Here is an 11,012-nt window from a genome sequence, read left to right on the forward strand (position 1 = left end):
GTCATCATTACCTCGACGCTGCCGGCGGCGCGGCCAGCACAGAGCCATCTTGGCGGGTCCGGTGCCACCAGCACCGGCGAGAGGCGCTGGCGCATAGGGACGGTGCCGAAGTAGACGCGGTGGCTGCCAAACTCGATGACGCGGCCGTTCTTGGGGAAGACGCCGCCGTTGGCGAAGCAGCCCGCGTTGTCGTTGATGAAGTCCATGGCGTAGATGCGTTGCACGAGCGCGGACACCGTACGCTCGCCGGCGACCTCGAGGATGCCCGCCCGAATGTGAACCCCTTCAAGCGCCACTTCAGGCCCCACGGTGGGCGCCAACTGTCGTCGTGGTGAACAGACAGATGCCATAGGATGGCTTAGATTGGGGCCGAATGGACGCTAGAGGATTCGGGGGAGGGTTTGCGATCAGATGGGATGAACTTCCGGATGGTTTCCTCAAGAACTTGGCCAGGGCCAGAGGTTGAAGAAGAAAGACACAAGGAAGAACTCGCTCTAGATCACTATCTTCATTGATTCTCACAGGTTACAGGTTTGTGTTTCGTGCCTTGCTACTTCCGTGCGTCGCCCGTAAGGAGGGCTGCCCCCTCTCCTTATATAGGGGAGAGGGTGGCTTACAGTGCAAGAAACCCTAATGGCATCTTTGACTAGACAAACTACTTTACAAAGCTACTTTACAAAGCTACTTTACAAAGCTACTTTAATCATAGATGACACCGGGGTCCTCTTTAATTAGGGAGGCTGACGTCCTCCGGCTTCTTTCTTCGTCATCTTCTTCTTTATCGTCAGCCCTTCGTTTAAAGCTACTTTGCTTAGCTCATCTTTGTCTCCTAGCTCTGGAGAGGATCTTTGACCAGTCTTGCCGACATGCTCTTCTTTCCGGTGGCCCGGTACCTTTTCTATCCGGTTCCGGTATACCTCCCCTGAGGATACCGGCTTAGCCCTGCTCAGCCAAACGCCCATCTTATGCTCCGGTATGAACATTTAACCGGTATCCTGATGGCTCAAACCATCCGGTTTGGCATGCCTTTGGCATACCGGGGGTCATCCCCCCAACATGTCATGGACTTCATCTTCAATGAGATTCATGATGCCATAGTCTCCCGGACCACTATACCTTATGCACCATATATCCAGCTCCTCATCAACAACACTGCGGGCGTGAGTGGTGAAGACTTGAGCGGGTACCCTTTGATGAAGCACTCTGTCAAGAAGGCCTACAAGCTTAAGCCAGTCTCCTCTGCTGTACCTCCACCTGACTCCTTCATGGGTGATGCTCGTTCTAGTGGTTTTGCTCCTGCTCGCCATCCTGACGTCCCGGCTATGAAGAAACAAGTGAACAGGCTCAGTTGGTTTCAGCGTCACATCCTTTGCATGAACGTTGAGATCCATAAGGAGAACTATGCGGCCAGCCGAGAGCGTTCTGAGATTAAGCATACTCAGGCGGTTATTCTGCACAAGCTCAGTGGTGAGCAAGGACCCCCTCCTCAGCCTCCAGTTCACCCAAGTTATAGTGGGTGGCATTCTGCACAGGTTCCGTGGAGTGATCTTGATGATTGCATTCAAAGGTCCAGCCTCACTCGCCGCTCTCCGGATGCCCCTAACACTGATGAAGAAGAGGAAGAAGAAGAAGCAGCGTACGAGTCCGATGATGAAGATGTCTCCGAGTGATCCCCATGGGGCGAGTAGCATCGCGCTTGTCCCCTTTTTGGCGTCTCGATGCCAAAGGGGGAGAAGTGTTCTATTAGGAACTCTCTCGGGGATTTGCATGGTTTGGGCACAAGCATATGCGTTTATCATTCCTTTATTGCTTGTGTTCCATCTTATTTGAACTATTTGCTTTGGTTGTGTTCCGTTTAAAACTATGTGCTATGTGGTGTGAGACATTGTTATGGTTTTCGGATTTCTATATGTTGAGATCAAGACTATTATATTATGTGTGATGCTATATCTCCGTATCATATATCTACACATGGGTATGATTTCTAGCATCCTATCTCAACTTCATATATGTATATGTCTCTTGTTAGAGCTCATGATGGATACCTCTTGTGTTGAGGCATCTCGCTCCTATGTGTTGTGTATTTGTATTCAAATGCAAATTACTTATATGCACACATGTAGGGGGAGTGCCTCTATGTTTTGCCATCATGCTTGTCTCTATAGTGATTCTCTTGCAAATCCATATATTGTCATCAAACACCAAAAAGGGGGAGATTGAAAGAACATCTCTCATATTATGTTTTGAGTGTTTGATGTCAATGTATGTGATACACTAATGTTTGGTTAAGTGGTACAGGGATTATATAGATACATTTGTATGTGTGTTGGATGTGGTCAGTGCTGTCAAAAAGAATCAGCAAAAAGTTCATCAGGCCGGATAATCCGGGCAGGATATTTCCAAAATATCTGGCCCCCAGTTTTTCGGCTAAGGACTTGAGGAATTGCTGCTCAGTACACTTCTGGATAGGGGCCGGACATTTTCCCGGATATTGTCCCGGTTTTGTCCCAAGGCCGGATTATCCGGGCCGGACATTTCGGAAATTTCCGGCCCCCTCGAAAATGGCTAAGGACCTGAAGAAAAGCTTGTCTGGATAGAGGCCGGATTTTTGGCCGGACATTGTCCCGGTTTTGTACCTGAGGCCGGATTATCCAGGGGGGGGGGGGCGGATTATCCGGCCCTTACTTAGGCCGGATTATCCGGCCCACGGAAGCCCCAACGGCTGGATTTTGGGGAGGGGTATTTATACCCCTCTTCTTCTTCCTTCCCCCTTTGCTCAATCATTGCAAGAAATATCTGCCAAGCTTCACCACCATTAGAGCCACCTCAAGAACACCAAGTCATCATGCCCCTTATGCCCTGGGCGACACACGTGAAGATTTGCAAGATCTCCTTCCTCCCCCAACCAAAGCTCTTGATCTTTGGAGATTCGAAGGAGAAGACACCGATCTACATCCTCACCGAAGCGTTTCTCATTTCCCCCTCATTGTTTGAGGGATCTCATGCTAGTGTTCCTATTTGGTTCCCTAGTTGATTTGTGTTGATGTATTGTTGTTGATTGTTGTGTTGTAACAGATTTGGGAGCCTCCAATTCGGTTGTGGATGTGTGCCCCAAGAACCTTGTAAAGGCCCGGTTTCCGCCTCGAGGAAATCCCTTAGTGGAAGTGGGCTAGGCCTTCGTGGCGTTGCTCACAGGAGATCTGAGTGAAGCCTTCGTGGCTGTTGGTTTGGCTTTCGTAGCAACCACACTCCTCCAAACATAGACGTACCTTCTTTCAAAGGAAGGGAACTACGGGAATCATCTCTGTGTCATCGCGTGCTCCACTCTCGGTTACCTCTATCCTATTCTATCTCTTATATATTGCGTAGCTATATCTTGCTTAGTTGATAACCTTGTCATATAGGGAAATTCACTTAGTTGCATATCTAGAGAATTTACCTTTGTGTCAAGCCTAAATTGAAAAAGAACTAAAAATTGGTTAGCACCTATTCACCCCCCCTCTAGGTGCGGCATACGATCCTTTCAGTCGCGGCGTCCTGGCGACATGCCATGGATGCCTCCTCTTCAGACTTGTTGGCGGCACCCTCCCTGATGCATGGTCGGTGGTGGCCTTTCCTTTCGGCGGCGGCCATTCGGCGGCGACGACCTTTCATCGGGAGGGAAGAGTCCCGGCGCTCGCCCATGGCCGCCTCTCCTCGCGCTTGGGGAAGAGAACTGGGGCTCGGGGAGAGGATAATGAAACGAACGTGGGTGGGGCCGCGTTCCTTTTTTTAATAATATGTAGAAGTATCACCTCACGGCTCCGGGAGCAGCACCCACATGCTGAGGAGAGGACAGCCAAAAAAGATGCTAACGCCGTATGGTGGCCGTGAGTGAGAAATTGAATCTCAACGTTGATCCAACGGTGGCTAGGGGGTGCTCACGTACCCCCTGAACACTAAATCCACTCTCATACATGATGCCATGCAAACTGGTCGTTCAGGATCTGTGGTGGTGGAACGACGAACCGGTACGAGAAAACAACAGACTCTCGTCGGCTCTAAACCCATCTAGGGTTTCATCCCTCTCGCCGGCGACGCTGCCGGTCCGCCCCGTCTCCGGTGGCCTTGGGGCGTTGGAGGTGTGGCGGATCGCGGCCTCTCGCCGGCGGGAAGGTTTCAGTTCTTCGTTTAGTTTGTTTTCGGTGTCTTCTTCGTGATGGTGAGGCGGCGGCTACTTCCTGAAGTCAAATAACGTCCTCCCCGTCTTATCCTCGCTCCGGTGGTGCATCTAGCGCCGGCGGAGGGCGGAGTTGTGTGTCCGGCGGATCTCCCGTGATCTGGTCGTCTTTCGTGTTCGATTGTGTGGTTTCAGGTCAGTCTCTTCCGATCTATGGTTGTCATCTTTGGCGATGGTTGCTACTCTGGTGCGTTGGTCCTTTGGGGCCTTAGCACGACGACTTCCCGTCTGTCTACTACAACAAGCTCTACTACGACAAGCTTTGTCTGGCTCCGTTGATGGAGGGGCGAGGACGACGGCGCGCCTTCGGCTCGTGCTAGTGTCTGTAGTTGTCGCTAGGTGGCCCAATGATCTATTTGTAATTTTTATTACTTTTAGACATCTTTGTACTATTGTTGATGATTATTAATAGGTCGGTGGAATTTTCGCCAAAAAAAAGGATCTGTGGTGGTGGAGGAATTATTACACTCATCTCAAAATATTGTGCCTGTGTATACAAGTTTTGAACCGCATGAATTAATTGCAATAACATGTTGGTATGGTGGTCGAGACGTAGAAGAACTCATGGTGAAACTATCCCTCCTATTCCCAAGTGTGCAACATCGATCAGAGGACTAGCTGCAAATTATGTTAAAGCAACGAAGGTTCAGTCTGCAATTGTTCAAGTTAAACAGACATGGGAGAAGGCTCGATCAAATTTCTTAAAACTGAATGTTGATGCAACTTACAATGATGATGATCAAGCGGGAGCTTCTAGTGCTGTGATCAGAGATAGTCAAGGAGTTTTTGTCGCGGCGGCCTCGAGATTCATACCACATGTAGCATCACCTATCACCTGTTATGGCAGAAGCTTTGGCTATGTGTCATGGGCTGGAACTTGCGGTCTTCATTGGAGCTAATGCAGTAGAAGCGCAATCGGATTCTATAGAGGTAATACACTATTGCTCGGGGCAAGAACGGATGTGGAATGAAGCAAATGCAGTTTATCCAGATTGTTTGACGAGTGCCGGAATAATCGGGAAGGAGTTCACTCATTGTCCGAGAGAGGTGAATGAAGTGGCGCATCAAATAGCTAGGTGTTGCTTTGATTCAAAAAATTCATGTAATTGGATCGATGAACCTCCTAGTTTTATTTTGCAAACTCTCGTGAACGATGTAACTATTTTCTGATATTAATAAAGCTAGCCGTGGTGGCCTTCCCTCAAAAAAAAGCACGCACGCAGTTTAAGATAAAGTTTAACCATTAATTTTGTCAACAAAATATAAATTATATGTCTATAAAATTTATATCATTAGATTCATATTTGAATAAGGTTTTCAATGATATAATTTTTATGACATATTTTTCATATTTTATTGATCAAATTAAACTACGTGTATGTTAAACCGATACGGAGGGAGTAAGATTTCTTTATGTGATCCGCACGTAGAAAATCTTATCAATGCAATAGTGTTACTGTGTATTTTTTCTATCAAATTATTTGTTCTGTTTTCCCTATTAGAAGAAAACTCTGTTCTGTTTATCACTATAATCATGATCTCTCTTGGGAGCATATGTATTTCGCTCACACGGGAAATACCACCTAATCAAAACACGAGCATAGATTCAGTGCTTCGTACTGCACTACGGGAAAACAGTTCATTGCCGTGCGACAATTCGCACGGCAAAGGCCCTTATTTGCCCGGCAAAGGATTTGCCGTGCGTCGACGCACGGCAACGTCTGCACGGCAACGCCCTCGACGGCAAAGAATACATTGCCGTGCGCCTGACCAAACCGCACGGCAAAGGCTCGTTGCCGTGCACGCGCTCGTTGCCGTGCGCTCGAGCGTTTGCCGTGCGCGCGCTCGTTGCCGTGCGCTCGAGTCGTTGCCGTGCTTCCCCTCTTTGCCGTGCGCCCAATACTTTGCCGTGCCCATAATTCTTTGCCGTGCGCTTCTCTGTGCCGTGCATTGATCTTTGCCGTGCGCCCGCGCCCCTTCCTGCACGGCCAAGCCTCCTGCAGCCACACCCAGTGAGCTCCCAGGAGCACAGTTTAGCGACACGTGGCTCCTTTGCCGTGCGTGTGCACACGGCAAAGTGACCAAATGTCCTTTGCCGTGTGCACACGCACGGCAAAGGGCCCTGTTTTTTTCATTTTTTTGCTGTTTTTTGCTTATTCCCTGCATTTCAAATATAGCAATTGACAATAAAGCATATACTCATATAATCTTCAACATAACATCACCAAACACTACGGGAACACCACAAATACATCAAACACACACATTCATGCATTACATAGAGTCCATAGTCCATCCACACAAGTTACATAGAGTCCATAGTGCAATGTCCAATATTACAATCCATTACAAGCATACAATCCGACAAAGTGCACGAAGACCATGCCATCAACCTTGTCCTCCTCCGCTTCCGCCGGCCTCATTGTCATTGCCTTGTGACATAAAATCTGTAAGCAGGTTGATGGAATGAACATGCATTTGCATATTGAACACTTGAACAAGCACAAGTAGCGGGTTGGGCACAAGCGTAGGAGGACTCACCGAGGTTCATGCTCCGGATGATGTTCATGTTGTTGACGGTGATAGGTGTCCCCGGGGTCTGAGTGGGCGGTGGCGGCATCCACATGGAGTAAGGTGGAGGAGGAAGACTCCCCGGTGGAGAGGACAGAGCCGTCTGGCTCATCAGCCAGCTCATCTGTGCCTGCTGCTGCTGCATCATCTGCTGCTGCTGTTGCATCTGCTGCATCATCTGTGTCTGCTGCTGCTGGTACTGCAGAATCTGCTGCTCCATCTGCGCCCTTTGCTCCTGGGCCGCCCGCTCCTTCGCTGCCATCTCCTCCTACGTTGTGTTGCCGCGATGTCATTAACATTTCAATGGAAAGCATGTAAAGGAAATGTAGAGACCCGAGGAAGAACATACCCGTAACCGCTCGACAGCTAGATCCGAAGCCCGTGGCCGGGGCTCTACCTCAGGCTGGCCGCTCTTACGACCACGACGGATCTGGCGGAGAGAGGGAACCCTCGCTGGGTCGACGCACCCGTCACCAAACCATAGGCGGCCATGCTTCAAGCCTTCTCCCGCAAGCACCGCGACCTCAGGGTCAAAGTCCTCGGCCTCTGGATTGGCCTCCTCGCCGTACTTCTGCTTGAACTTGGAGACATACGCCGTGCACTGGGTCTCGGATTGCGGGTTAACCCACACGGACCCCGTCTCAGGATCAGGAGTCTTCCTTTGCTTCATCTTCTTTAGCACGGCAAAGACGTTAGGCTTCGCTCCTGTCCTGACTTCCTGCAAAAGAGAACATGTAATTGAGTGAAGTGACACACCCTTGCGGAGTTAACAAATATATAACATGAATTCAAAGAATGAAGGAACCATTAATTTGCTCACCTCCTTCTGCAGGTGAAGAGAGATGGGGATGCTGCCTTGGATATGCGATCCACCTCGCATCTCTGCCGCTTCGCCTTGCCCTCCTCGTGCTTCTTGAGGTGCGGGGGCATGTCCACCACATGACCATCGCACGAAAGCACCTATCGTCGTTGCCGACGTGAGAGGAGGGTTCTACATGCACAAGATAAACCCATTATGGTAAAATAAACTACATGGCGATAAAGAAATCAATAACACATAAATGCAAATACCTGCAAGTACTGCCACGGCTGCATGAGCGTGTCGCGAGCGTCCTCCTTACTCATGTGGACGAAGCGGTAGGCGTGCCAGTCGCGGACGCATTGAATACGTGCCTCGTAGTGCATGCCAGTCACCCTCTTCCTTGCAAGCTGGTGTAGGACATCATCGCACGCATTCTCCTTGCCCTCGGCCCTCTTGAAGTATTTCTGCAACCATGCACATAGGTAAAACAAGGGGCATTAGTGCAATTATTGTGAACCAAGGAGAGTGTATGAATGGTAAGAAGTCAAAAGTCACGTACCCAGAATTTGGCAACAACCAAATCCGCCGCGGTGCCGCGGCCAAGAGGATCTTCCGCGAGGCTGTAGTGCGCCCACCTCCAAGCTACGTCGCAGCCACCAGTAGGGAAGTTGACTATCCCAGGGAAATACCACCTAAGTAGGCCCCCAAGGATGTTCGAGTACACACGTGGCGGTCTCTGCGTCGGGTCTTCAAACTGGAACGAGCTGCACCATGAAACGACAACATCAATATGTATGTGATAATAATTTTGATAATGACAAAATTGCGATAACGAAATGCCAAAAAATAACATGTACCTCCTTCCATAGGGCACAAGAACAACGTGCCTGTAGCGCCAGCTCTTCAGCGAGGGGAGCTGTGTTATCCCACGCCGATATGGCTTCCTATCACGTGGCCTCAGCCTCTCCAAAGCTGGAACGTACTGGTAATCCTCCGGCTCACACCACTCTAGGCTTGGATCAGGATCGAACACTAAGTTCCCCAACCCCTCATCCTCCGAGAGGTCCTCCTCGTCCCCCTCCTCCTCCTGGTCCTCCCCACCCCCCTCCTCCTCCTGGTCCTCCCCACCCACCTCCTCCTCCTGGTCCTCCCCACCCCCGTGGTGCTCCTGGTCCTCCTCCTCGTCATCATCATCGGCTGCGGGAGGGGGGCTAGGACTAGGAGTGAGTACCTGCGTCGCATTCTTGCCAAGTCTTCTCAGGGACATAGCCTCGAATCATCACCGGCATTATCCGCTCAAGCCATATGTGGTAGTCATGACTCTTCAGTCCTTGTACTCGCAGCGTTTCAATGTTCAGGCCCCTCATCCAGTTGGCTGCGAACCCATCGGGGAAAAACAAGGAGTCCTTCATCCATTGGAAGACCTCCCTTTTTTGGGCCTTTGTGAGGCAGAACGGAGCGTGTGGCTTAGTCCAAGTTTTTTTGGCACCATTAGGTGGCTGCATGTTCAACTCTGGCCTATCACACCACCTTTCTTGATCAATTCGAGCCTTTATGTTATCCTTCGTCTTCTCATTGTCCACAATCGTGCTCCAAATGGCTACACTGATATTCTTCTCGGTGTGCATTACATCAATGTTATGCGGGAGCTCGAGAAACTCAAAGTAAGGGAGCTTCCATAAGCACGGCTTGTGAGTCCATTGGTGTGTCTCCCCATATCCTAAGAAACCATTCCCATCAGGGCTAGGCTGAAGAGCATCTAACTCGGCCTTGATTTCCGTTCCGGTCTTCGGAATTGGCTTCGGGCCACGGACAACACGGCCTTTCTTGAAACTCTTTACATCACTCCTGTATGCATGCCTCCGCTCAAGGAACTGTCGAGCTTCATCAAAGCATGAATACTTGCCTCCTTGTTTAGCCGTAAGAAAGTCACGGCATGTATGCACTTGCGTGGGCAAGGCCACTTCCCATGTGTACACCACCCGCGAGAACAAAGCACGTGCTGGCAGGTCATGCGAGGACGTGTGGTACCACACATACATATCGAAGTACTCCTTCTTTGATGCGTCATATGTTCGGATCCCGCGACCTTCCCAGCCACGAACCAAGTCATCCACCAGCGGTTCCAGTACACATTCATGTTCTTGCCGGGTATTTGGGCCCCGGGATTATCATCGACACAAACATGTTCTCCGATCTCATGCGTACGCTGTGGGGAGGTTCATGGGAATAACAAACACCGGCCAACAAGCGTATACTGCAGCCGACATACCATATGGATTGAACCCATCGATTGATATCGCAAGCTGCTACGCTCCTCGGGTCACCTGCTTTAAGTGGAAATTTCTTCACAAAGTTCTTCCATGCAGTACCATCCGACGGATGTATCATCTTGTCGGTGTATCTGTTTCCTTCCACGGCCCACCTCATCTGCTGGGCAGTATCCTCGGTCATGAAGAGCCGCTGGATCCTCGGTAGAACTGGAAGATAGCGGAGGATATTCTTGGCAACCGTGGTCTGCCTCTTCTGACCATCACCATTGCGGTCTACCTCAAAGTACCTAGAGGAATTGCATTTGATGCAATAATTTGTGTCAGCGTGCTCCTCTCTGAATAGCATGCAGCCGTGTGGACAAGCGTGTATCTCGCTGAGATGACATCTTAAGGTCACCGAGCAATTTGGTCGAATAGTAGAAGTTTTGCGGCAAGAGGTGCCCTTTCGGCAGAAGGCTGCCTACGATGACCAGAAGTTCATCGAACCCATCTCTGCACAAGTTCCTATGGCACTTCAAGGCCATAAGGCGAGCGATGGCATCTAGTTGGGTAACCTCTGTATTTTCATGTAGGGGTTTCTGCGAAGCAAACAGAGCCTCATAGTACTCCTTTGTGTTTTCCTCCGGGTCCTCACTTGTCTCCGCATCCTGAGGTGTCTCCACCTCTACATGAGAGCTTTCAGGCACATGCCCAGGCCCCAAGTTTTCTAAGCACCTATCAAAACCAGTGTCATATTCCCCCCTAGGTTGAATCTGCCGCACCTCCTTCCTAGCACGTTTCTTTGCCTTTTCTCCATGGTAAGTCCAAATCCTGTAGGACGGTGTGAACCCAAACTTGATCAGGTGCATACTCATAGTTTCCTTGTCCTGTGCCTTTCGGTTAGCGCACTTACTACAAGGGCACCAAACACTTATAGGTCTGCTAGGGATGGCAAACGCCCTATCCACAAACTGCTCGGTCTTTTCTCCCCATTCATCAGTATAGTTCCACCGACCGATTAACGCCATCGTACATCCAGCCACGATTATCCATCCTCTAATCAGCAACAAAACAGACGAACATAGCATTTATATATCAAATAGGAAATAAATGCATCATATATTTATTTATTTTACGCGTGCATCAACCTGAAACTCTACTAGGTGGG

The 11,012-nt window shown here is 49.8% G+C and overlaps 1 protein-coding gene across 1 annotated transcript; it reads right to left on the minus strand.

The window, feature by feature from the left end:
* Positions 1 to 6,485: 6,485 nt before the first annotated feature.
* Positions 6,486 to 9,563, minus strand: LOC127298845 (uncharacterized). Its single transcript, XM_071820691.1, has 7 exons — positions 9,539 to 9,563; positions 8,450 to 8,789; positions 8,152 to 8,356; positions 7,862 to 8,056; positions 7,140 to 7,391; positions 6,761 to 7,058; positions 6,486 to 6,666 (listed from the first exon to the last, which is right to left on the minus strand). The coding sequence occupies exons 1-7, from the start codon at positions 9,561 to 9,563 to the stop codon at positions 6,608 to 6,610; spliced, it is 1,374 nt and encodes a 457-aa protein (XP_071676792.1). The 3' UTR covers positions 6,486 to 6,607.
* Between the last annotated feature and the right edge of the window lie 1,449 nt (positions 9,564 to 11,012).

Source organism: Lolium perenne, chromosome 5 (genome assembly GCF_019359855.2).
Source record: "Lolium perenne isolate Kyuss_39 chromosome 5, Kyuss_2.0, whole genome shotgun sequence".
NCBI classification, from domain to species: Eukaryota; Viridiplantae; Streptophyta; class Magnoliopsida; order Poales; family Poaceae; genus Lolium; species Lolium perenne.

Bases quoted from the DNA above. Each gene is read 5' to 3' on its own strand.
- LOC127298845 (XM_071820691.1), bottom strand. From the start codon at position 9,563: ATGGGAAGTGGCCTTGCCCACGCAA. The intron at 8,357-8,449 runs GTACATGTTATT...TTCATGGTGCAG, and splicing joins CTTGTGCCCTATGGAAGGAG to CTCGTTCCAGTTTGAAGACC. The intron at 7,392-7,861 runs GTATTTGCATTT...TCCGAGACCCAG, and splicing joins AGCCGTGGCAGTACTTGCAG to TGCACGGCGTATGTCTCCAA.